The sequence below is a fragment of the Aspergillus melleus genome (assembly GCF_016097325.1).
Source record: "Aspergillus melleus strain CBS 546.65 chromosome Unknown contig7, whole genome shotgun sequence".
Classification (NCBI taxonomy): Eukaryota; Fungi; Ascomycota; class Eurotiomycetes; order Eurotiales; family Aspergillaceae; genus Aspergillus; species Aspergillus melleus.
In genome coordinates, this window is record NW_025763376.1 from 1896003 (window position 1) to 1916798 (window position 20796).

The 20796-nt window shown below is 51.3% G+C and overlaps 11 protein-coding genes across 11 annotated transcripts; 8 read left to right on the forward strand and 3 right to left on the reverse strand.

Annotated features, from left to right (window-relative positions):
• Positions 1 to 127: 127 nt before the first annotated feature.
• On the forward strand, positions 128 to 1567 carry LDX57_011580 (uncharacterized protein; the record flags this gene model as incomplete). The annotated part of the gene is made up of 4 exons (XM_046093324.1): positions 128 to 329; positions 399 to 743; positions 798 to 1466; positions 1524 to 1567. 4 exons carry the CDS (start codon positions 128 to 130, stop codon positions 1565 to 1567), a joined length of 1260 nt encoding a protein of 419 aa, XP_045949302.1.
• A 660-nt stretch (positions 1568 to 2227) lies between these two features.
• LDX57_011581 (NADP-dependent oxidoreductase) lies at positions 2228 to 3205 on the forward strand (the record flags this gene model as incomplete). The annotated part of the gene is made up of 1 exon (XM_046093325.1): positions 2228 to 3205. One exon carries the CDS (start codon positions 2228 to 2230, stop codon positions 3203 to 3205), a length of 978 nt encoding a protein of 325 aa, XP_045949303.1.
• Positions 3206 to 3346: 141 nt separating this feature from the next.
• LDX57_011582 (RTA1 domain-containing protein) lies at positions 3347 to 4320 on the reverse strand (the record flags this gene model as incomplete). The annotated part of the gene is made up of 3 exons (XM_046093326.1): positions 3347 to 3801; positions 3861 to 4109; positions 4173 to 4320. 3 exons carry the CDS (start codon positions 4318 to 4320, stop codon positions 3347 to 3349), a joined length of 852 nt encoding a protein of 283 aa, XP_045949304.1.
• Positions 4321 to 5587: 1267 nt separating this feature from the next.
• On the forward strand, positions 5588 to 7003 carry LDX57_011583 (RTA1 domain-containing protein; the record flags this gene model as incomplete). The annotated part of the gene is made up of 3 exons (XM_046093327.1): positions 5588 to 5738; positions 5796 to 6044; positions 6114 to 7003. The coding sequence occupies 3 exons, from the start codon at positions 5588 to 5590 to the stop codon at positions 6581 to 6583; spliced, it is 870 nt and encodes a 289-aa protein (XP_045949305.1). The 3' UTR covers positions 6584 to 7003.
• Positions 7004 to 7342: 339 nt separating this feature from the next.
• LDX57_011584 (uncharacterized protein) lies at positions 7343 to 7771 on the forward strand (the record flags this gene model as incomplete). The annotated part of the gene is made up of 1 exon (XM_046093328.1): positions 7343 to 7771. One exon carries the CDS (start codon positions 7343 to 7345, stop codon positions 7769 to 7771), a length of 429 nt encoding a protein of 142 aa, XP_045949306.1.
• Positions 7772 to 9239: 1468 nt separating this feature from the next.
• Positions 9240 to 9701, forward strand: LDX57_011585 (uncharacterized protein; the record flags this gene model as incomplete). The annotated part of the gene is made up of 1 exon (XM_046093329.1): positions 9240 to 9701. The coding sequence occupies one exon, from the start codon at positions 9240 to 9242 to the stop codon at positions 9699 to 9701; it is 462 nt and encodes a 153-aa protein (XP_045949307.1).
• Positions 9702 to 12598: 2897 nt separating this feature from the next.
• Positions 12599 to 14030, forward strand: LDX57_011586 (carbon-nitrogen hydrolase family protein). The gene is made up of 2 exons (XM_046093330.1): positions 12599 to 12876; positions 12967 to 14030. Exons 1-2 carry the CDS (start codon positions 12832 to 12834, stop codon positions 13831 to 13833), a joined length of 912 nt encoding a protein of 303 aa, XP_045949308.1. The 5' UTR covers positions 12599 to 12831; the 3' UTR covers positions 13834 to 14030.
• A 69-nt stretch (positions 14031 to 14099) lies between these two features.
• LDX57_011587 (putative toxin biosynthesis peroxidase) lies at positions 14100 to 15269 on the reverse strand (the record flags this gene model as incomplete). The annotated part of the gene is made up of 5 exons (XM_046093331.1): positions 14100 to 14249; positions 14300 to 14435; positions 14488 to 14723; positions 14774 to 14845; positions 14895 to 15269. The coding sequence occupies 5 exons, from the start codon at positions 15267 to 15269 to the stop codon at positions 14100 to 14102; spliced, it is 969 nt and encodes a 322-aa protein (XP_045949309.1).
• An 803-nt stretch (positions 15270 to 16072) lies between these two features.
• On the forward strand, positions 16073 to 18003 carry LDX57_011588 (putative arachidonate 5-lipoxygenase; the record flags this gene model as incomplete). The annotated part of the gene is made up of 4 exons (XM_046093332.1): positions 16073 to 16111; positions 16175 to 16432; positions 16491 to 17085; positions 17135 to 18003. 4 exons carry the CDS (start codon positions 16073 to 16075, stop codon positions 18001 to 18003), a joined length of 1761 nt encoding a protein of 586 aa, XP_045949310.1.
• Positions 18004 to 18179: 176 nt separating this feature from the next.
• On the reverse strand, positions 18180 to 19034 carry LDX57_011589 (TMEM53 family protein; the record flags this gene model as incomplete). Its single annotated transcript, XM_046093333.1, has 1 exon — positions 18180 to 19034. The coding sequence occupies one exon, from the start codon at positions 19032 to 19034 to the stop codon at positions 18180 to 18182; it is 855 nt and encodes a 284-aa protein (XP_045949311.1).
• Positions 19035 to 19260: 226 nt separating this feature from the next.
• LDX57_011590 (putative MFS monocarboxylate transporter) lies at positions 19261 to 20728 on the forward strand (the record flags this gene model as incomplete). The annotated part of the gene is made up of 2 exons (XM_046093334.1): positions 19261 to 19801; positions 19854 to 20728. The coding sequence occupies 2 exons, from the start codon at positions 19261 to 19263 to the stop codon at positions 20630 to 20632; spliced, it is 1320 nt and encodes a 439-aa protein (XP_045949312.1). The 3' UTR covers positions 20633 to 20728.
• Positions 20729 to 20796: the final 68 nt, after the last annotated feature.

Consider the following 20796-nt stretch of genomic DNA (forward strand, 5'->3'; position numbering starts at 1 on the left):
GACTGATTGATAAGGCACTTAAATTGTTCTGGCTGTGATGGTCGCTGTAACGCTGCCCCTTTCACCGATCCTCCGACCTTTGATCTCCTGTGCCCCTCTTTTCTCCGCTGCCGTAAACCGACACGCCATGCTGAACCCGTCGCAGCCCGGTTGCGCACCTTTCAAGGTCCTGGTGGTCGGGGGTTCCTATGCCGGGTTGGCCGCCACGCTGAACCTGCTCGATCTCTGCCAGGGTCGTCGCCGTCGCTTCTCGTTGGACCCGGCTGATGAGGGGCCTCAACTGACGGTCCCGGTGCAGATTACCATAGTGGATGAACGGGATGGATTCTGTATGCGCATTGATCTGCAAGATTTTCTTGGTTACATTTGAGAGCCATGGCTGACCGGAGGCGTTGTAGATCATTTAATCGGCGTGCCGCTGGCCATTGCCTCCGAGGACTACGCGCATCATATCTGGAAGACATTCGATGACATTCCCGCTCTGCAGACTACCGAAATCCGGCGCATCCAGGGACGAGTCGTCAATGTCGACTGCGAGACCAAAACTGCTCGTATTGAGGACATCACAAAAGGGGGGACGGTGACCGAAGAGAAATACGACTATTTGATCGCATGTTCTGGCCTGTGGAGGGACTGGCCCAGTGCACCCAAGTCTGTTACTCGACACGACTACATAGCCGAAGCGACGCAGTGGGTAGAAGATGTCAAGAACGCGACGCAGGGAGTCGTCATCATTGGGGGAGGTATGTGCTCGGTCGCCTGAATCCCTCGACGCTTTCACTGAGAACTTTGTCCAGGCGCCGTGGGAGTCGAGATCGCGACGGAGATCAAAATGATGCAACCCCAAGTCAAAGTCACTCTCATTCACTCGCGCTCCAAGTTACTCTCCTCGGAACCCCTCCCGGATGAGTTTAGCACCAAGACGCTCGCGCGCCTTCAGTCAGATGTAGAAGTAATTCTTGGCGTGCGAGTACAGCAAACTACCGCCCACGAGAGCAACGGGGCTGGCGTGGCATCCGGATACACGCTGACGCTCTCGGATGGCCGACAGCTGCAGACAAGCCATGTTATCAACGCCGTGTCGGGGTTCTCGCCCACGACATCTTACCTTCCAGACGCCGCCTGTGACGAAGAAGGCTACGTATACATCACGCCGCAACTGGACTTCGCTGGCGATGTTCCTAACGCAGGAGACCACTATGCAGCGGGAGATGTGGTTCACTGGTCGGGAATTAAGCGCGGAGGAGCGGCAATGCATCAAGGTCACTATGCCGCCTTTAATATCCACCAGAAAATGTACGCACAGCTCTACGGGTCTGAGATCAACGTGCTAGATCTGGCAGAGGTGCCGCCCATGATGGCGCTGGCGCTGGGGAAGCAGGCGGTGGGTTACTTCCCAACGACGGGGCTCTCGGAGGGGAACGAAGTGCTGAAGACCTTTTTTGGTGACGATTTGGGATTCATGAGTAAGACGCCCGGTTCATTGTGAGAAAGTCGCTCCTGTGTACTGACTGGGTCAACAGTTTGTTGGAACTGGATGCGGCTAGGAGAAGCACCGCCGGCATGAGGAAATTTCATTCGAGTCGAGCACTTCTTAGCAGGGCCGACGATAGAGCGCTCCACCGTTGATAGTGTGTCTATATAAAACCATGTTTAATGAATCATGACAAGCATTGAATTATTGAACAAGACCTGGGACAGAAATCCACATATGGAGCTTATAAAACACGCGTCCAAGGTGGCACTAGAGTCGGTGGTGCGCATGCAAGCGAGTTTTCCTTGACCCTGAGAGAGCGTAGCCTGTACTGCCCCTCTCCAAACTCTTATAGTCTCGTAATGCAAAGGCAGTCCGGCCACAAATGAGCGCATCAACAGAAGCCCGACCGTCCGCGGAAGAACAGGTCTTTCAGCGGCCGAAAAGAGGCAGACAACGCGGACACGAACGCCACGTTCCCAAATCCGCCGTAGCCAAGAACATCTTCGCCCCGCGATGTCAGCAGTGGCGTCCGGCCAGGCCTCGTCAACTGCCTCTATTGGCGCAGAATCGCCTTTGCAGCGGTCTTTCCAAACCCCGCGGACATATCTTGCCGAGTTGCTGTCCGGGGAAACGAGTATAAAAGGACCCCCAAGCACTGGTGGCTACTGCTCATGAAGTAATGAACCGAGCAATTCAGTCTATTGGTCAATTTTGCAACAGGTAACAGGAATCGAAAGCCTTTATTTTACGATGCGAACCATCTTGCAGCCAGACCTCACGTCTACTCGGCTGGAATTAGTTGATCGACCGGTCCCTATCGCCAACCCCGAGGCTGACGAGCATCTCATTCGCGTGCATTGCACGGCCCCTTGTGCCGGCGAGCTCTTCTGGCCATCGATAGTCTCGGTGCCCGACAAGGAACCGGTGCCCTGCGACGACGTGGCCGGCACCGTCGTAACGGCACCGCCCAACTCGCCCTTTCGACCTGGGGACGAGGTCTACGCGCGCAGTAACTACTTCCGCCCCGGATGCGCGCGCGACTATACGGTAATCGTGACGGATGAGCTGGCGCACCGGCCGCAGAATATCAGTTGGGTTGAATCGGCTGCCACGCCACTCTCCGCCGAGACGGCCTGGCAGGCGCTGTTCGAACAGTCAGGCATTGGTGGCATCGACAGCGAGGCTTGGAAGAACAAGCGCATTCTAGTAACGGCAGCGTCGGGTGGCGTAGGCACCTGGCTGCTGCAGTTGGGGCGCCTCGTGGGCGCGCAGGTAATCGGCACTTGTGGGCCAAAGAATGTGGAATTGGTCAAGGCCTTCGGGGCCGCTGAGGTCCTCAATTATCGCGCCGATTCGCTTAAGGAATGGGGCCAGAATGAAGCGAACAAGGTTGACTTGGTCGTTGACTGCGTCGGGGGGAAGTCGCTCGAGGACGCCTGGTGGTGCGTTCGAGATGGCGGCGTCCTTATCAGTATCTACCAGCCTCCAGATAAATTGCGCCCGAATGATGTCAACGTAAAGGACGTGAAGGACATATTCTTCATCATGAAGCCACGCCGGTCGGATTTGGAGGAAATCACCAAATTGGTGGAGGCAGGCAAGTGCCGTCCACTGGTCGACAGCGTGTGGCCATTGGAGCAGTTTCAGGAGGCCTTCGATCGCCTGGGAAGTGGCCACGCGCGAGGAAAAGTAGTGCTGGATCTGATGCTGAACGTGCCCCGAGATTAATTCACGAGGGAGGTTGACACTGGAACGTCCCTAAGGCTTTTGTGGAAAAGAAAGTGACGAGTAATGCCAGGATATATGCTAATAATATTCATTGCGTATCGGGAATCTATGCAAGAAGATCTTGCGTGGCTCGTACATGCCCTATGGAACGCTGCGATACGTCGTGTTGTTGTTCAACATCTCCAGGTCATCCGTGTCCCACTGCTTCTCTTCGCGATTGGAGACGATCTTGCTAGGATGATAAACATTGAAGATGATGCAGCAGAGAAACATGAGGGCAGCGTCGAAGACGTACAAGTAGGCTTCCGTGCCCTGCAGGGCGCCGTCACTGCCTTGGACATACTCAGCCACTCGATAGACCGAGCGTACCATGATAAGTACGCTAACGACGTAGAGAACCTTCATGTATTTTGTCCACGGGAGCCGACTAGATACCATTTGGTGCATCGGCGTGGCTAGCATGCGTCGGTGAAAGACGATAGAGACGACGATGAAAAAGCCAAAGAAGACGATCTGCACGAACAGACCCACAATGATCATGTGTTCTCCCAGATCCTTCTTGTCTTTGCTGTCTGCCTTAGCCAATATACCTCCTCCTGCGCATGTATTAGCCTCCCAGTCATAGTTAGGCGGGTGCTTCACTCGAGTTCCATACCTCCACTCTGGATGAAGAACGACAGGACGTCGCCAGTGACGAAGATCTTGGTCAGCCAGGAGGGCCGGATGAGGGAGACAGAGCCGGCGTTTAAGAGACGAATGATGCGGCCCAGAATCATGTACACAGAGGCGGCGAACAGAGCCGGGGCGAGCAATAACATTAGGCTCTGCCCGATGTAGGGCTTCATCGTCCAGTCGGGAGTTTCGGTGGAGCTGATAAATCGGCATAAATATCCCAGGGCCTCAACTACAATCACCCCATAGGATTAGTGGGTTGAAGATGAACGGGCTCTAGCCAGAGGAGACTTACAAATGCCACCGATGATGAACGGAATAAAATACCACGTTCTGGATCGGAACATCTGCCACAGATGTGTGACTGTCGTCAGACCAAAAACCGCGGCGAAAGCCACGGCGGCGGCACCGGACGGATCGTAGTGATAGAATTTGTAAGCCATGATCGCTTGCTAGATTTGACGGATGAAAGAAAGTTGAGAGACGGCAAAAAGAACGTGAAGAAAGGTTCTAGAGGAAAATTAGAAAGAAACCGAAATGGATGGTGAACGAGAGTAAGAATGAAAGACAGTGCAAATGAGCGTCTAGGTACGGACAATTCACGATAGTCGCCGAATCATCAGGTGGGATGAAGGCATGATGGGTGTATATAACTGAGAGAACAGGAGATCCAAATGGCCGCCTGAAGGGGCTCACATTGTCTCGACCCTGTGCGAGTATCAGATTCTATCGATGTTGTTCCAAGAATAACATCCGGAGACGCTTGTCCCGAAACGGCAGCTGGTACGAAGTACGAACTGCGCCGGACCGATGCCGATAGTTAGTGGCCTGGCTTAAATGCCACAGAGTAATGTTAATCACCGCCACCTCTGGCCCCGAAATCTCTGCTGATACGTATACGAGACCCCAAACAAGGTTTGAAGTTTCAACGCCTGCCTTGTGCGATCGAAGTCATCATTATTGTGACTGCCTTCGAGCGCCGACTGGTACATACTCCGTAAACCCTTCGGGAATATCTTGGCGTCTACTCAGCGTAGGTACTGTCTGCATCGAATTCTGGGGCGAGCTCGTGGATCTCCGTAATGAGAGTTGGAGCACACGGCTACTCACCACGATAACATGAATATATAGAGATCAAGAAGTGATGAAATTGCCAAATGTTGCCGAGATATCACCTCGCGCGGTCGTTCGAGAATTCTCGAAAGCACGGGGTAGTTAGGGTGCTGCACATCACGTGAAGCGAAGAAATCCCCGATCTCCTCGATCAATGTCGAGAGTGGATAGATTGGAGGACCTTTCATTCCTTATCGATGGCAAGCTTCGTATACGTACCGATTCTCTTCGAGAGTCGAGCGACAGCCAGTGTGGCCGATCCTCTCAACTTCAATTTGCACGGGACCCACCCAGGCCACAAGGCACCCCACCCAGAGCTAGGCCCGACCGGGAGCGGCGTACGAGAACGAGGTTCCTCGCCCCCCAATCTCCCTCCCCTTTGGCACCGCCCATGCGCATCCAAAGATGGCACTTATGGCTGGATCAATTCTTATATTTTCTCATTATGGGCCTGTTCGTCGGGAAAGACATATATACCCCCGGAGTCCCACCCGGAGACTGGAGTCTCTGTGCACTATCTATTACTAGCAATATCACCACTTGCGGCCGACTTCACATCTACAGTGTGCAGTGCCTCTCAATACCCTCTGGCCAGCCATGGAAAATTTTACATTTTACTATTACAAGCCTTCGGGTCCGGCTGCAGGCATCTTTTTGGTGCTGTTTGGCCTCAGCACCCTTTTGCACTTCTACCAACTTATCCGCACGCGAACCTGGTTCATGATCCCCTTTTTTATCGGAGGAATTTGTACGGCATTCTGTCCTTAACCAACCCAGACGTCTGGATGCTGACTTGCTTGTGTAGTGGAAACCATCGGTTACGTTGGCCGTTTGCTCTCCTCTATAGAGTCCCCCGATTTCACCAAAGGCCCCTATGTTATGCAAAGCGCCCTGATCCTCATCGCCCCGGCTTTCCTCGCGGCTAGCGTCTACATGACTCTAGGTCGAATCATTGCCATGCTGCAAGCAGAAAGATACTCGGTCATTAAGCTGCGGTGGTTGACCAAGATATTCGTCGCGGGAGACGTACTATCCTTCCTCATGCAGGCATCAGGTATGTCTGCAGCAGTCCTACTGCTGGGTTGTCTATCGATTAAGCCGTTCATGAACTGATGGTGAGAAGGTGCTGGCATTATGGTGAAAGACTCGACTGATCCCACGACCGGTGAACGAATTATCATCGGTGGTCTGTTCGTGCAGATCATCATGTTCTCCCTCTTCGTTATCACAGCCATCGTATTCGAGATCCGAATGGCTCGGGCCCCCGTAAATGCTTCGCCAGAGGCATCGCAAATCTGGCGCCGACATATGATTGCACTCTACGCGACTAGCGCTCTAATTCTGGTTCGATCGATCATTCGAGTCGTCGAGTACCTCGACGGGTACGACGGATATCTGATGAAACACGAGGTATTCATCTACGTCTTTGATGCACTTTTGATGTTTCTGGCGATGGGTGTCCTGCACATCGTCCATCCCAGCCAAGTCAATGCTCTCCTGGGCCGGGGCGACCTTTTCATCGAAAAGGTCGTGATGACTCGCAAATCCGTCGCTGTCCCACCAGTGGAGATGCATGGTGCCATGGAGGCTTAACAATCGAGATAGTCCTTAATATTGATGATTCTACGGCATATGACAATGGGAGACTGTGACATCTGTGTTTCAAAATTTTCGGAGTCAAATAGGACTGGCGTTTCGATGTATTATATTGCTACTGGCCATGGAATTTCAAAGGTTGTCTTTTTTAAACATGTTAGCTCTCAGAAAAGGCGTGTTCACGTAGCAGATTTGCTATGACAACAGCCAGTAGTGTTGAATTGCCGAGCCCTGTGTGGGCACAAATGCATCCGGTTGACCTCCCTCGGGTTTTTTGTCCTTTGTTGGGTTCCTCTTTGTGGCTCTCTAGAGTCCATCACTTTCAATCTTCAGGTGGAAAATGCCATCCCGGGAACAAAGGAACTACATTACCGATCAACAAGACTATGTGCTCGCCTATTATCCGCCATATATTCCTCATCAAAATCTTGATCTTCCATCACGATCTTCGATCATGATGCCGCACAATGACATTCTCCGGTCAAAGACATCTTTACTCAATCTCTATGAAAGACTTGGATGGCGCTATAAATAGATCTCTGATTCAGTTGAAATTCGGCTTCCTTGACCACAGCCATCCCATCATCCCATCATCCCATCATTATTCTTTCCCTCACCCTCCCTTTTCTAGCAAGTCGAAAGCCTTGGAAGCCACCAACATATTAACCGATAGAGGGAAGGAGCTGACGTAAAGTGATATTGCTTTCATTTCTTTACTCTGGGTTTGAAAATCGCTGCGTAACAAACCCGAGAAAAATGACCGACCTTGTTTTCCAATCGCGCTGGGACTGGCTTGAGCAGGAGCACGGAATGGAGTTCGGGAACCCTGGAGGTGAAGAGATTGTCGTTCGCGTGGATTCCCTATGGTACAGCGGCGCGTCTATGAACCTTGTATTGGAGTCGATTCAAAAAAGCCTGGCAAATCGCTACATGTCAGGCGACTTTCGCAACCCCATATCTGCGCCCGTAGATGGGCATGTCCGTATTAAGATTGGTTATAGGCTCTGGGATTTTGATCGCTACTTTGATGAATTCGAGAAGGAGCATCCCGCAAAAATCATCGAGCGTATAAGACAGCTTCTCTTGCCCCTAGCCACCCGCGAGCCGTACAAGGACACCACCGTCTGGGGAAGAATGGGCGACGTGTCCGTCCCCAGCATGGTGATTGAAAAAGAAGAAACATAAGATCCTTTGATTATCGTTAAAGTCTGTGTCACTGTCGGGGTATGTTACTATTGTATTCTTTACCAAACCAAGCGCAAATTGAACGAGATTTTTGAATGACCAATAGACAATAGCATGCTGAATGTAAGTGTTATTTCCCGGATATAGCAGTAAAATAACTGAAGTAATCCGATACGTTCTCGTCACGTGAAACATAATCAGGACCGAAGTAGAGTAAAAAATCTAACCGGGATATTTCTTAGGAGGATGATGTGGTTTCGTTCCTTTCACTCCTTTGACCTGGAGACTCCTCCCAGCTTCTCAGTCGAGAGATGGCGTGAAGAGAGTAGATCACTGCAGTCCCCTGGGCCAACGGCACAAATATCTAGTACTTATATAAAAAAGCCTCCGAGCCTCATCGCATAAAGAAAACCGAAATAATGTGCGAAAAATGTTCGTTAGGCATATACAACCATTTGCATCCCCGTTCTCGGAACATCAACTCATCGGCGATCTCCACTACCAACATGGGTCTTCGTATGACTGAATACTACATCTCTCCACGACTAAATCTCGAGGATAGATATCAATCATTGGAATTTGGCTCCGTGGATCGGCGCAACGAGAATGAGATTGTTATACGTGTGCCAGTCCCTCTGAGCGAGATTCGACCCCATAGGCTGATGCCACTGACATACATCACCATGGAACTCGGATTCCGGATTCATTGGCGACATTTTCGAAATCCCCGGGAAACCCTTCGAGGCTACATAATGAAGATAACCTTCAATCTCCGGTTTCTACTAATGGATCCGCCACAAATGACCCCCGAGATAATTTTCGGAAAAGTGCAAATGATCCTTGAACATCAGGCAAGATCACGTTCTTTGCCTAATTCAGACTATTTGCACTTGGTGGAGGATACACCTAATGGACAGATGGTCTATCTCAAGATGACTGAAGGAACAGTCACCGGGTTCTGCCGCCCATATCTAGAATGCCCAGAAAGATCCGTTTGTCTTTCAGTCAGCTCCTTGATACGCCGTGGGCTTATTCTAGCGCTTTGCCAGAATTGAACGTGACAAAGGTACATTGTGATTGGGAGGCAAAGTGCCCTATTATGGAATCCGTTTTGAACGACATACTCTGTGCACAGGGTAGTCACTTTAATCAAAAGTGCCAGATGCCTCCTTGCACACGCAAAGATAAACAATCGTGTGTAACAAAGAGCATAAGAAATAAAGATACCTTCGGAAGCTTCCGCAGATCTCCGATAAAATATCCACAATGACCAATATCGGGTTGATGATCTTCATTTTTAGGCTACCAAAGAAAGTATAAATAAAGTGTTGACTCCGCATGAGCCCAGTTGATATTATGACCTCCATCAATCGACGACTTTCATCGCAGGTACCTTCCAACTTTGATATAGACCCCTGACCAACGTTAACCACCTGTATCAAGATCTTTATCCTTCAAATTCTGCACAATGTCAACCGGCTCATCCGACCCCTTCTGGGAGCGACGGTGCCGGCTTGAGCGGGACTACAACATGGGATTTTCGCCGATCACTTCCAAGTACGACCCCTTTTCGGTCACTCTATATTTCGATGTAGTGCTACCCATGGCAGCCCCGACTATCCACGAAATAACCTGCCAGATAACTTACCAAATCGAACAGTGTCTACAAACCCGCGCTTACCGGCGGACTACTATTTTGCTGCCACCGACGAAAACTCGCATGAGTGTCACGTTCGACCTACGCAGGTTCGGACCTGTCCACGATCCGAGAAAAACGACCCCGCAACTGATTTACAAGGCCATCATCAAAGAGCTTCAGCGATATGATAATGACTGTCGCAAATTCACGAAATTGGAGAGGAGGTATCAGATTGGGGAAGGGATGGCTCCATACCTTTGCGTACAAATGGAACCACGTAAGGAATTCTGAACACCGCTTCCGTCCGGAAATTCTTGTCAGTTGATCTATATGTGAGTTCCAATGGAGGAGAGACAATGAGAGAAAGAGAGTAGACAAATAAGAAAGCTCACAAGCAAGTATTACACGGATACAGTAATTCAAGAAAAGGTATCCACAGAATTGTAATGATATATTTTCTAATCAACGTAGGAAAATGTCATCTAGCCAGAGAGAATTCCCACAAACAAGCAATCCGAACAGAAAGCATTTGACGATCGCATTGATCCCCTTCAAACATAAAAGATCAAGATGATCAGATACATCGAATCCACAATATGCAAAGGGCCGGGTCCATAGAGTCGTCACATTGGCTCCCCGGTGCAAAGGGCCGGGGCATTGCCCGTCTTTAGACCGATTAGAACCATATACGCTTTCACTGAGCCCCTGCGGTGTTTTTTTTATTTTCCTTTGAGCTACGAGGGTCTCCATTTAACATGGTCCGGGTGGGCAAGCATGGGGATCTATGGAGGAGGCACCGAGATGCCTACCAACACGGCCGATTTCATAAACCACCCGATTCCTCAAAAAAGAAGACCGCCGCCCAGCAGAGCCTGGAGAACGTCACCTGCCCTCGGTTTTGCCTTAAATCGTTGTCACCTGTCATACATATTTCATGAAGGCCTTAAGCTCAGCCAGATCATCAAAGTATGTTGCATTCTCCGTCTTAAACTCATGACACCGTTGGAGAAAACTCCCATCAATCGTGAGGAAGCCTACAAATCTATCAGCGGACTTTTCGCAATGTTGGAAGCTTTTGTATCGATGTTATGTAATCTAGCATACTAGGAGTATAAGAAACACGTTCTTTGTCGGTGGACAGTATAAAACTACGTAATTCTTCCACAAGAAACCGGATCAAGAACTTTTGCTACTTTAACCACCGATCACCAAATGTTCGAGCGCCCCTCCTGATGTAAATAAAACATTGCTTCAAGCAGTATGCCTTAAGAAGCGGAGAGTGCATTGCGCAGCACCTGGTTCAAATGGCATTGGATAAGGCTATCACGCAGGCCATACAGATGAACAATCTGGCCTAAAGCAACCAGAATGTGAAAGATCTGATGACTAGCACCCTGCGCTGGAGAATTAGAATTTGGATTAAAGGGCAGAAAGCAGACAAGCGTACCAGTAAATCAAACTTTCGAGGCCAAAAGCGCTCCGGAAACCTAGATATATAGACAACGGTTCCGGCCGCATATGACATGCATGTAACGGACAGAGTTTCCAAAGGAAACGTGCCCAGTCCTGCTGCTCCCTCGACAAGAGATACATGACATATGGGTGCCAGTCCGCTGGCTGCCAAAAGAAGGAATACGGTGGCTCTGTAACATAACAAATTAGCAAAGCGAACAACGACAGCCGTGTAAAGTAGCTAAGCATACCTCCAATGCCCAGCTTGAGCTCCGTCCATGCGAGGATCAAGTGCAACCCAAAAGACCAATGCAGCGCAGAATACAGTGAAGGATATATACATTGTCTGAAGAATCGGGGAATTGTAGAGCCCGAAATATGTCACCGATGTGCACGTCGTAGATATAGTCATGATAATTCCCAGGTAGTCGAGTTTAAGAAAGACCGTCGCAACCTCCTCTGAATGGGCATTTGTGGCATGAAATACCGCCTGAAGCATGTTAGACAATTTTCACTTCGGCTCTCACACACCCAACACTCACAGAGAATATGAGGCATCCGGCCGTCCCGGCGATGTAAGATTGAATTGCCAGAACATCCGCCAGACTGACATCGAATGGTATGTGAGACACCCAATACTCGACCGCTAGGAGCAGCGCAACAAAATAGGCACCGGGAAGGAGATGAGACCAGGTATTGATAGATTCGTTATGGAGATAAAACAAAGACCAAAAGCATTCTTCGAAGGTGTCCAGTTGTGGTCTGTACCAATGCATAATATATGGATCCAACTGCATCCATTTTGGAAGGCGTGAGACGTGGAATACCTGTTGTTTAAGGGGGGCAACCGGTCTTGCGTACTTCTGCTTCCCTGCCTTAGGGGGCGAAGGCTTCAGCAAGAACGAGAGACCGAGACGCAGAGATTCGGATGCCATGATCTATGAGAAAATATCATCAGAGAATGCAAGATTCAACTGGAAGAAATCATTTGGTGAACGCTGGTTACTACACCTGCCCCCTGCTATAAATACGATGACCGAGATCGGTCAGGTAGGGCCGCGGATACCGAAGTCAACACGGGATGACGCCAGCTACATCAGTGACAATAGATGGTTCAGGCGAATGACTCCCCACTCCCAGAGGTTAAATCAATCTAATCCAGAGAAATCCATGCTAATCAGGGGGGCTGGAGACCGGTTCCAGGGCCATGGAACCCGAGACAGCAGCTGCCAGCATTTCCATTACCGGAACCCATTTGATAAACACCCATACATGAAGCCAGGAATGAATATTCAATCGGACCTGTTTCGGGATTCACCTTCCATGGGATGCCAGACCTGCCCTCCGAGTCCCGACTGCACCTGTGAGGACGAGAACCAAGGCCATAAGCAGCTCGGAAACGACACCCAAACGAGCAGGAGGGTGGCAGGATCCTTGGAATGCATGTCAATTTGGTATTCTTGCAGGCCAGAAAGCTACCAAACACCCGTATACTGAGAAGTACATGCGTCTCGGTCTTCAACATAGTTCGTATATAGCCATACTGTATATGACATACCACCCTCCATCGATATAACAGACGATACGATACGCCATCATCCCTTACCATACCGGACTGACGTGGCCCCAGAATAAGCTTATCCGCCGTTGCGTCCGACAGCCACCAAATGCTTACGAGTCCTGCCCAGTGAGGACCGCCGTACGCCAGGCTCTCTGATTGACCACTTCTGCCATGCCTTCATGTGGCTAGCGCCTTCTGGTTGTCGTGGAGGCTGAGTCATACCCAGCCGCATAACTAAGTTATCGCTCTGCCTCGGTATATCGAACCTCTTGCTCCGCCATGATTTGCAATCCACGACGCAAGCAATGACCTCCACTGGCTTCGCAACTTCCTAGTTCCATCTCGTTTCCGGAGTGGTGACGTTCTTTCGATTGCCAGATCTGATAGGGAAGAGGCAACCGTCTAGTCATGGCCCCCGTTTACAAGATTGCCGTTGTTCAACTCTATGTGAAGGTAAGCCTCGTGTTAACCCTTCTGTGCAGGATGACGAGCATCTGCTCTAAACCTATAAACTCTCTGCTAACACGACAATCTCTGTCATAGCCTTTCCGCCCCGTGGGAAATTTCGCAAAGGCCACCAAATTCATTCGAGATGCGGCAGCACAAGGGTGTCACCTCGCCGTTTTGCCAGAGTTCCATCTGACGAACTTGATTCCAGACGATCCTCGGTTCGCACCTCTGTGTGATGAATGGGAAACATATTTGCAGAGGTATCAAGCGCTGGCCAAAGAATGCGATATCTGTATTGTGCCCGGATCTATCGTGCGACCCACCCCCGGCGCATCATTCCATCCACCGGACATGCCGAAGCTTGAGAACGTGGCCTACTTCATATCAAACACGGGGGAAATTCTAGGATCCTATACGAAGAAAAACCTCTGGGGCCCAACGGAAAGAAAGCATCTGCGCTCCTCGGGTGATGCTCCGCATCAAGTCATCCAGACCCCCTTAGGACCGGTAGGGTTGCTAGTCTGCTGGGATCTGGCCTTCCCTGAAGCATGGCGCGAGCTCGTATACCAAGGCGCCAAAATTATCATCTTGCCAACCTTGTGGACACGAAGCGGTGCTTCCGATGCGGGCCATCGCTGGAACCCTTCGGCCGAGTCTCTGTTTCTCGATAGTATCATGACGGCGAGGGCATACGAAAATACCTGCGCCGTGGTATTCGCGAATGCCGGAGGACCACCGGGACGCAATTACTGTGGACATTCGCAGATTACCATCCCCTACGCAGGCCCACTGGTTCATCTGGGAACCTCCATCGAAGGTATGGCTATAGCAGATCTTGACATGCAGGTGTTGGAAGACGCCGAGACCAATTACTCCTTGCGGGCGGACTTGACCCAGGAGGATTGGCATTATAGACATACGCGCCGAGGTGGCCATGCACCCTCGAGAGGAAAACTGTAAGCCTTGTTGCAAAAGTGAATACATGTCAATTTCCCTCCATGGGTGATTCAATATTGTTACATTGACGACCGTTTATTTGTAATGGAAAAAAGGGCTGTGTATAACTAACATCGTCGACGACCCTACCCATCCCTCTGCTCGGACGTTATTATAGATAATTTTTAGCATTCAATATCTCAATTTCCCGAACTATCTGATGGTTGAAACAGCAGTCTCTTTCCTTCTCGAATCCGCTGATACTCGTATATTGTTGGTGTGACTTAAACTCAATCGCACTTCGCTCTTTGGAATCGTGCCTGCATTGGGCAGATGTCACGTCCTGGGTCCTGATCCCCTTCAGGGAATGGTCTCTGGATAGCGTAGCCAACGTGATGCGCCATGCGGTCGACGAAGGCGTTTGACTCCGGGGAGTAGTGCTACCCGAGTCAGCAAGAAGAATCAATATAACGAAGCAAGGGAATCCTACCGCCATTTCCCTTCGCTGGTAATTCTTGGGAATATCCTCATCCAAGTAAAATGTCTTCACATCATCCATGTAGAGCGTCGTCCATCCGTGCTTACCCTTTCTCCCCAAAACGCCCACCATATTTGTATACTGGGCACTATCTGATTGTCAGATCATGGGTTCAGCGGTTGAGACATGTCAGGTCTTACAGTGAACAAATCGCCCCTTGGTTTCCAAACACAAAGCTTGGATTTTCGGCCTTACTCTGGTTATGTCGTAGGTGATGGTGCTCCGCAAGATCTTCCAAGGTAAAGGTCACGCCATCCTTGGAAAACGATAGAAGTGATTCAAAGAGTGTCATGTTAATGTTGACATTGTCACCCACAGCACGGTCATTTCGCGTGGGTGCGGCAGGACAATTGATCACGTACTGAACTAGATCGTCCTAATCCATCATCAGTAGTTATCCATCTCAATCGTAGGATGACTGGATACATTGAAGTTGTCCAAATCAATGGTTTCCGGCCAGCCATGCATCGCGAATGTCGGGGCCAAAACAAGCATACTCTGATTCGATTAGTCAGTTTTCTAAATGTAAAACCAGCTGGGGACCGACATTATCGTCACCAAAGTTCCATACCCTTCGAACGGCGTGAGCAAGGTCGGTATAGGAAACGTTGCGACCGCTTCGGTTGATATAACCCCTGTTGGCCAAAGCATTTATCGCTGGACAAGAGGATCTTCGATACTCCCCATTGTGAGAGCCATTGAAGAAGCGTTCATAGTAATTGACCCTTTCATCAATGAAGAAGTCTTTTTTCTCCGGCAAGATATGAGAAGGGGTAGGAATGAAAGGCTCATTCACCCCAAACCCTGGACTAGCTTCCTGGAGCACCCGCTGACGAAAGTCCACCGCAAACGGCCAGTCAATCAGGGCGGTCGACTGAGTGGAAAAGCTTAACAGGACTCCGAGAAAAGCAAAGAAATTCATCTTGTTCAGAGATGTGAAAAAAGTGGGCGGGCATGCTCTTCGACTGTAATCCCGAGTCGATGGCCTCATATACTACCGTAGCACCTCGAGGGCACAGTCAGATGCCGTCCTAGGAATTCAAAGAGCAACCGGTTGCTCGATGCGGTAACCTCCTCTACAGAATCTCGTACCCAGATCCCATCAACCGAAGGATCCCTCGGACCATATCAGTGCCAGGTTGTCGGTTCCTCCCGCCTAAGACCCCGTTAGTGGAGGTGTTACAGGTGGTACCTGCTCTCGTATCCCGTCCTGTATGTTATGTACGTATGGTGGATACGGTATTGCAATGTTACTTGCCGTATATGCTTCCCATTCGTACCAGAAACTGTATATCAAACATCTGCGCGGCGTTGGTCAATGCCATTGTAAACCTGGACATCGTGTTACTATCCCGACCTGGACGTCCGGTAACAAAGGGTCCATCTCCCAATGGGAATATTACTCCTCGGGATTGACTCACAGCAGCGTTACACCTGATGTATGTGGCTCGCCGCCAAAGATCTATACGGATAAGATTCGAGATCCCGCCTCTTCAGGTCGAGAGTACTGCTTGAATTGAACACGAGGCAGCCAAAATCAAGGATGCCAGGGTCTCGACGTCAAGTTGTCATCGGGTGCGTTCCGCGGGGTGCGCAACGGACAAGGACAAGGAGATATTAACCATGGTGCCGGGGGCTCTGCCGGATATATACGTGCATTGTTGTTGTCTCTGTACTCCATAATCATCAGTTTTGATCAATTAACCCTATAGATTCTCATTCAGTATGAGAGTGTCCTACGCCTTAACTGCCGGCCTAGTGGCCGTATGTCTCCCTGCCCTCGCAAGTCCAATAATTCCACAGTCCGTCTTATCGGCGTCTGTCCAGCTACCTGGGGATGGAGGTGGCCACTACTCCCTGGCCATGTTCGACCCAAAGCCGTGGGAGCGGCTATCAGAGATCCAGCTGGCTCGCGCGGGCTATCTCTATGGGCCACCTCTTCTTGGGAATACCTCTGCCTTTCCAACAGGCATCCTTGGAGATGCTATGGTCGCCCGTGATCGCGCCCTGTGGTTCAAAGATGTGGAATACGTGACCCAGAACGTCTATCCAGAGCTGGAGAAGGCAGCTGCAGCGCTTGTGCAAGTGAGTACAGTTGCAGGTCCCAGGCTCACTTTGGGCTGGCTAGCTAACCGTCTAATAGAAAGGTGGTCTAAGGGACCTTTCTAGCTTTCAAACAATCTACGAAGATCAATGGATCGCAACGGTTCCAGATGGTGTGGCCCCAGGCATGCTGAGCAATTGGACGCAAGATCTTTTGTTCTCCATGGAAAGGCTGTCTACCAACCCGTATGTCGTACGTCGGCTGCATCCGCGTCACGACACTCTTCCCTTCTCAGTAGAGGATCGTGTCGTGCGGCATCTGGCAGCCGGGAGAACCCTCGCAGACTTACACGAGGAAGGCCGTCTGTTCATCGGAGATCATTCCTACCAAGCCAGGTACCCAAAGACTCCAAATCGCTGGACGGCTGCCTGTACAGGCTACTTCTTCATTCATCCTTACTCGGCGGAGTTCCTGCCGTTGGCGATCAAGACCAACATGGGCCGTGATTTGACCTATACCCCGCTGGACGATGAGAACGACTGGCTGTTTGCAAAAATGGCCTTCAGCATGAATGACCTTTTTCATTCCCAGCTGTACCACTTGGCCAACACCCACGACGTGGCAGAACCGGTGCATCAGGCTGCTCTCCGAACAATGAGTTCTCGACATCCCGTGAGAGGATTCCTAGACCGATGTAAGCTACCTTGATATACAAACCCCGAACTATCCATTAACGGTTCTAGTGATGTACCAGGCATATGCCGTGCGTCCCATCGGGACAGAATTTCTATTCAACGAGGGTGGCTTCTACGATAGTTCATTTGCCCTGCCAAACTTCGCCGGTACAAAGTTCGCAACCGAAGCGTACTGGGGGCACGCAGGGCACTTTCGAGCGACTGGATTCCATCGCGACCTGGCAGACCGAGGCCTGATTGACTGTAAGTACGGCCCACAGCTGACATCGTTTCCTTTCTATTCGACTGCATCACCTATGGTAGATGCTATACAGGACTTTGTTCGTGAGTTCGTAGCGTCATACTATCCCTCCGAAGACCTCCTGGCTCAGGACCAGGAACTGCAAGCGTGGATCGTCGAAGCCAACGACGAGGCCGATGTGATCGACTTTTTCAAACCGCCGCTGGTGGACCATGAATCACTCACTTCGCTACTCTCACACGTGGCCTTCCTCTCCGGTATTGCCCATCATGCTCTCAACGGAGCCACAGTCGGCGAAGCCTCTGGAATCCTTCCTTTGCATCCGTCATCATTCAACCGCCCGCTCCCCGAGACCAAGGGAAGTATTACCTCCCTTCTCCCCTATTTGCATAACGAAACGGAGGCTATAAAGCAGGCCTCCTTGCTGGTGCGCTTCAATCGCCCCTTGCTCGACGAGCAGGAGGGCAACCTTCCGCATATGTTCTCTGGCGTTCAATTTCTTTCGCGAGCCGAGGTATCAGTGCAATCAGCCGAGTCACGGTTTCGGGAACGCATGTTGAAGATTAGTGACTCTATTCGTTCGATGGAGTTTGATGAGAGGGGACTATCGCAGGGGATGCCATTCATTTGGAGATCGATTGACCCGAGGAAGATTCCTTTTTATTTATGCGTCTAAGAATAACTGCTACGTGGTTATTTGCTGTGCTTCATGTTCTTGAAGACTGATATCGTTTCACAATATCTTTTTTGATGGTAGTGTTTCCAGAGCGTTGTGTTTATAAGTTGGGAGTTTTTGAGACTGTAACCCCGGATAAGCAAGATGAAATAACATGAGTACAACCCCATGTTAGATCAGAGTTTCGAGCTTTTGGGGGAGCTCCAATTCCAAACACGTTCCACTGCAGCCCAGTACTTCGTCGCATCCTGGGCCAAATGAGCACAATGGCCACTCCCTTCAAACAGAATCTCCTGCACATTCCATCCCTTCAGTCGGGCGTCTTCGGCGTGGTCCTGGATATCGCGCCAGTCCGTCATCTTATCTGCTTTGGAGTAAAGATAGCAGATGTTTCCATTAACTCCAGCATTGTACATCTCCTCCCCGGATTCGATCGTCTCGTCGTCTAGCAAGGTGCGGCGCATCAGAGCAGCCGGGTTCTCGTTACCGCAGGCAATCCAGGTATAAAGCAAGACGAGGAGAAAGTGTACCACCATCGAGCTAACGATGCGACCGGCCGGAGGTAGGGAAAAGACCATGGCGTCGTAGGATTTCCAGTAGGTGCCCTTCGCCGGCGAGCTATCGAGCACGATACCCACGAGCGGCAATGGCTCCTGGAGAGTCTCGCGCAGAGTGATCAGCAGCTGCGTGGCCGTGTTTGTCCCGCCATTAGAAAAGGTATGGAGCAATATCTTGGGACGATGCGCCTTCGAGCCCTCGGCGAGCGTGTCGCGAATCGCTCTGACCGCAGGTTGGATCCGGCGTCGTTGATGGGCATAACTGCTGACCAGAATGGCCACCTCGGACTCGATCAATAAGATCCGTGCGCCCGGAGCGACCGCACGATGCAGATCTAGGTACTTGCCAATATGCTTGGACGAGGCGCCCAGCCAGGTGCAGATAACGACCAGCTGGCCCGGGAGCGGCTTTTCCGGGTAGCTGAGCCAAGTCCGAATTCCCAAGGATTGGAACTGCGGAAAAGGATGCGCCATGGTGACCGTTGAACCAAGGCTACGACCCCCTGTCCAGTGTCCGCCGTAAGATGACAATTGGGCAATTTCCAGAAAAAGGTTGTGCCGAGGTCGGTGTCTATGGAAGAAGCAGGTTTCACGCGGAACAATCAGAGGACGACGGCCCTTTTATATTGGTTCAGTATCCCCCGGAGTCGCACGCACGCCTCGAGACCTCCCACGTCACTTCAGAACCAGGCCTTTTACAATGGCTTCCACCCAGCAAGGATCCTCTGCTCCCAAGGAGAGTCTCGAGGTCGATGCATCCCTGGATCTGGGTCCAGGTCCCTCGGTTGCTCCGCCTCCGCCGCCCAACGGTGGCTTCGCAGCCTGGATGGGCGTCTTTGCCGGCTTCCTGCTGTTCGTCACCACTTGGGGCTTCTCGACTGCCTACGGAGCCTTCCAGCAGCACTACCAGACCGATCTACTGCGCGACAGCTCGTCGTCGCGCCTGTCATGGGTCGGCACAGTCAATGCCTTCTTCCTCATCTCCACCGGGGCCATTGCGGGCCCGCTGTTTGATCGAGGGTTCCTTGTCCATGTCATGACTGCGGGGTGCTTCCTAACCACGCTGGGTTTGATGATGCTGAGCCTCTCGCATCAGTACTACCAGGTCTTGCTGTCCCAGGGATTCTGCTGCGGCATCGGAAGTGGCCTGATCTACGTGCCAGCCCTCTCCCTGGTATCCACCAGCTTCACGACGCGGCGAGGCATCGCCGTGGGAATGGTGACCACCGGCGCCAGCATTGGTATTTGCGCTCTCGTACTTTAACCGTCGAGTACAGGTGCTAACAGAACTAGGCGGCGTTATCTTCCCCGTCATCTTCATCCGCCTCCAACCGCGTATCGGCTTCCCATGGACCGTTCGTGTCATGGGCTTCATCCAGCTGGCCTGCTCATGCATAGCAGTGCCACTGCTGGCGGTCACTACCAAGCCCAAGCGGATCTCTCCGCGCCAGCTGATTCACTGGCACGCGCTGCGCGAATGGCACTTTGACGCTTACGCGATCGCCAATTTCCTTATGTTCATGGCGTACTTCATCCCCCTTTTCTACGTGCCCTTCTTCGCAACCCAGGCCCTCCACACCGCGTCCGACCTCAGCTTCTACCTGATTGCCGTGTTGAATGCGGGCTCCGCCGTCGGGCGTCTAGGCTCGGCCATGCTCACCAGGCGGTTCCCACCCTCGTTGATTCTACTAACAAGCGTGGTCGCGTCGGCGGCGCTGTTGTTCGGATGGGTGGGTATCACGTCCCTGGCCTCGTTCGTCGTTTTCTGCGTTCTGTTTGGCATCTTCTCCGGGGTACTTATCTCGGCGAACCCGCTACTCATCGCCCATCCGGTGGTCTCGCCCTCACCGGCGGTGATCGGGACCCGCATGGGCATGCAGTGGTTTGCCACGAGCGTAGGGGTGTTGATCGGAGCGCCCATCGCCGGCGTCCTCGAGGGACATGGTGGAAGAAATGGCTATTTAGGACTGCAGGTCTTCAGTGCTGCGATCATGGCGGGGGGCGCCGTGTTCCTCCTGGTGCCCATTCTTGCTGCGTGGCGATATGATCGGAGTCGGAAGGAATCGCGATGACGTTGTCAATGGAGAGACTGCCAAGTGGCAAAGCAGAAGTCTCTTACCAAAATGTGTCAAATACGTACACCAATGATGCCGGGGTTGATATGTAGAAAAGTGAGGAATTCAGGCTTTGAATCTATAGTTACCTTCGTATACATCCTCATCGGTAATCCGGTACG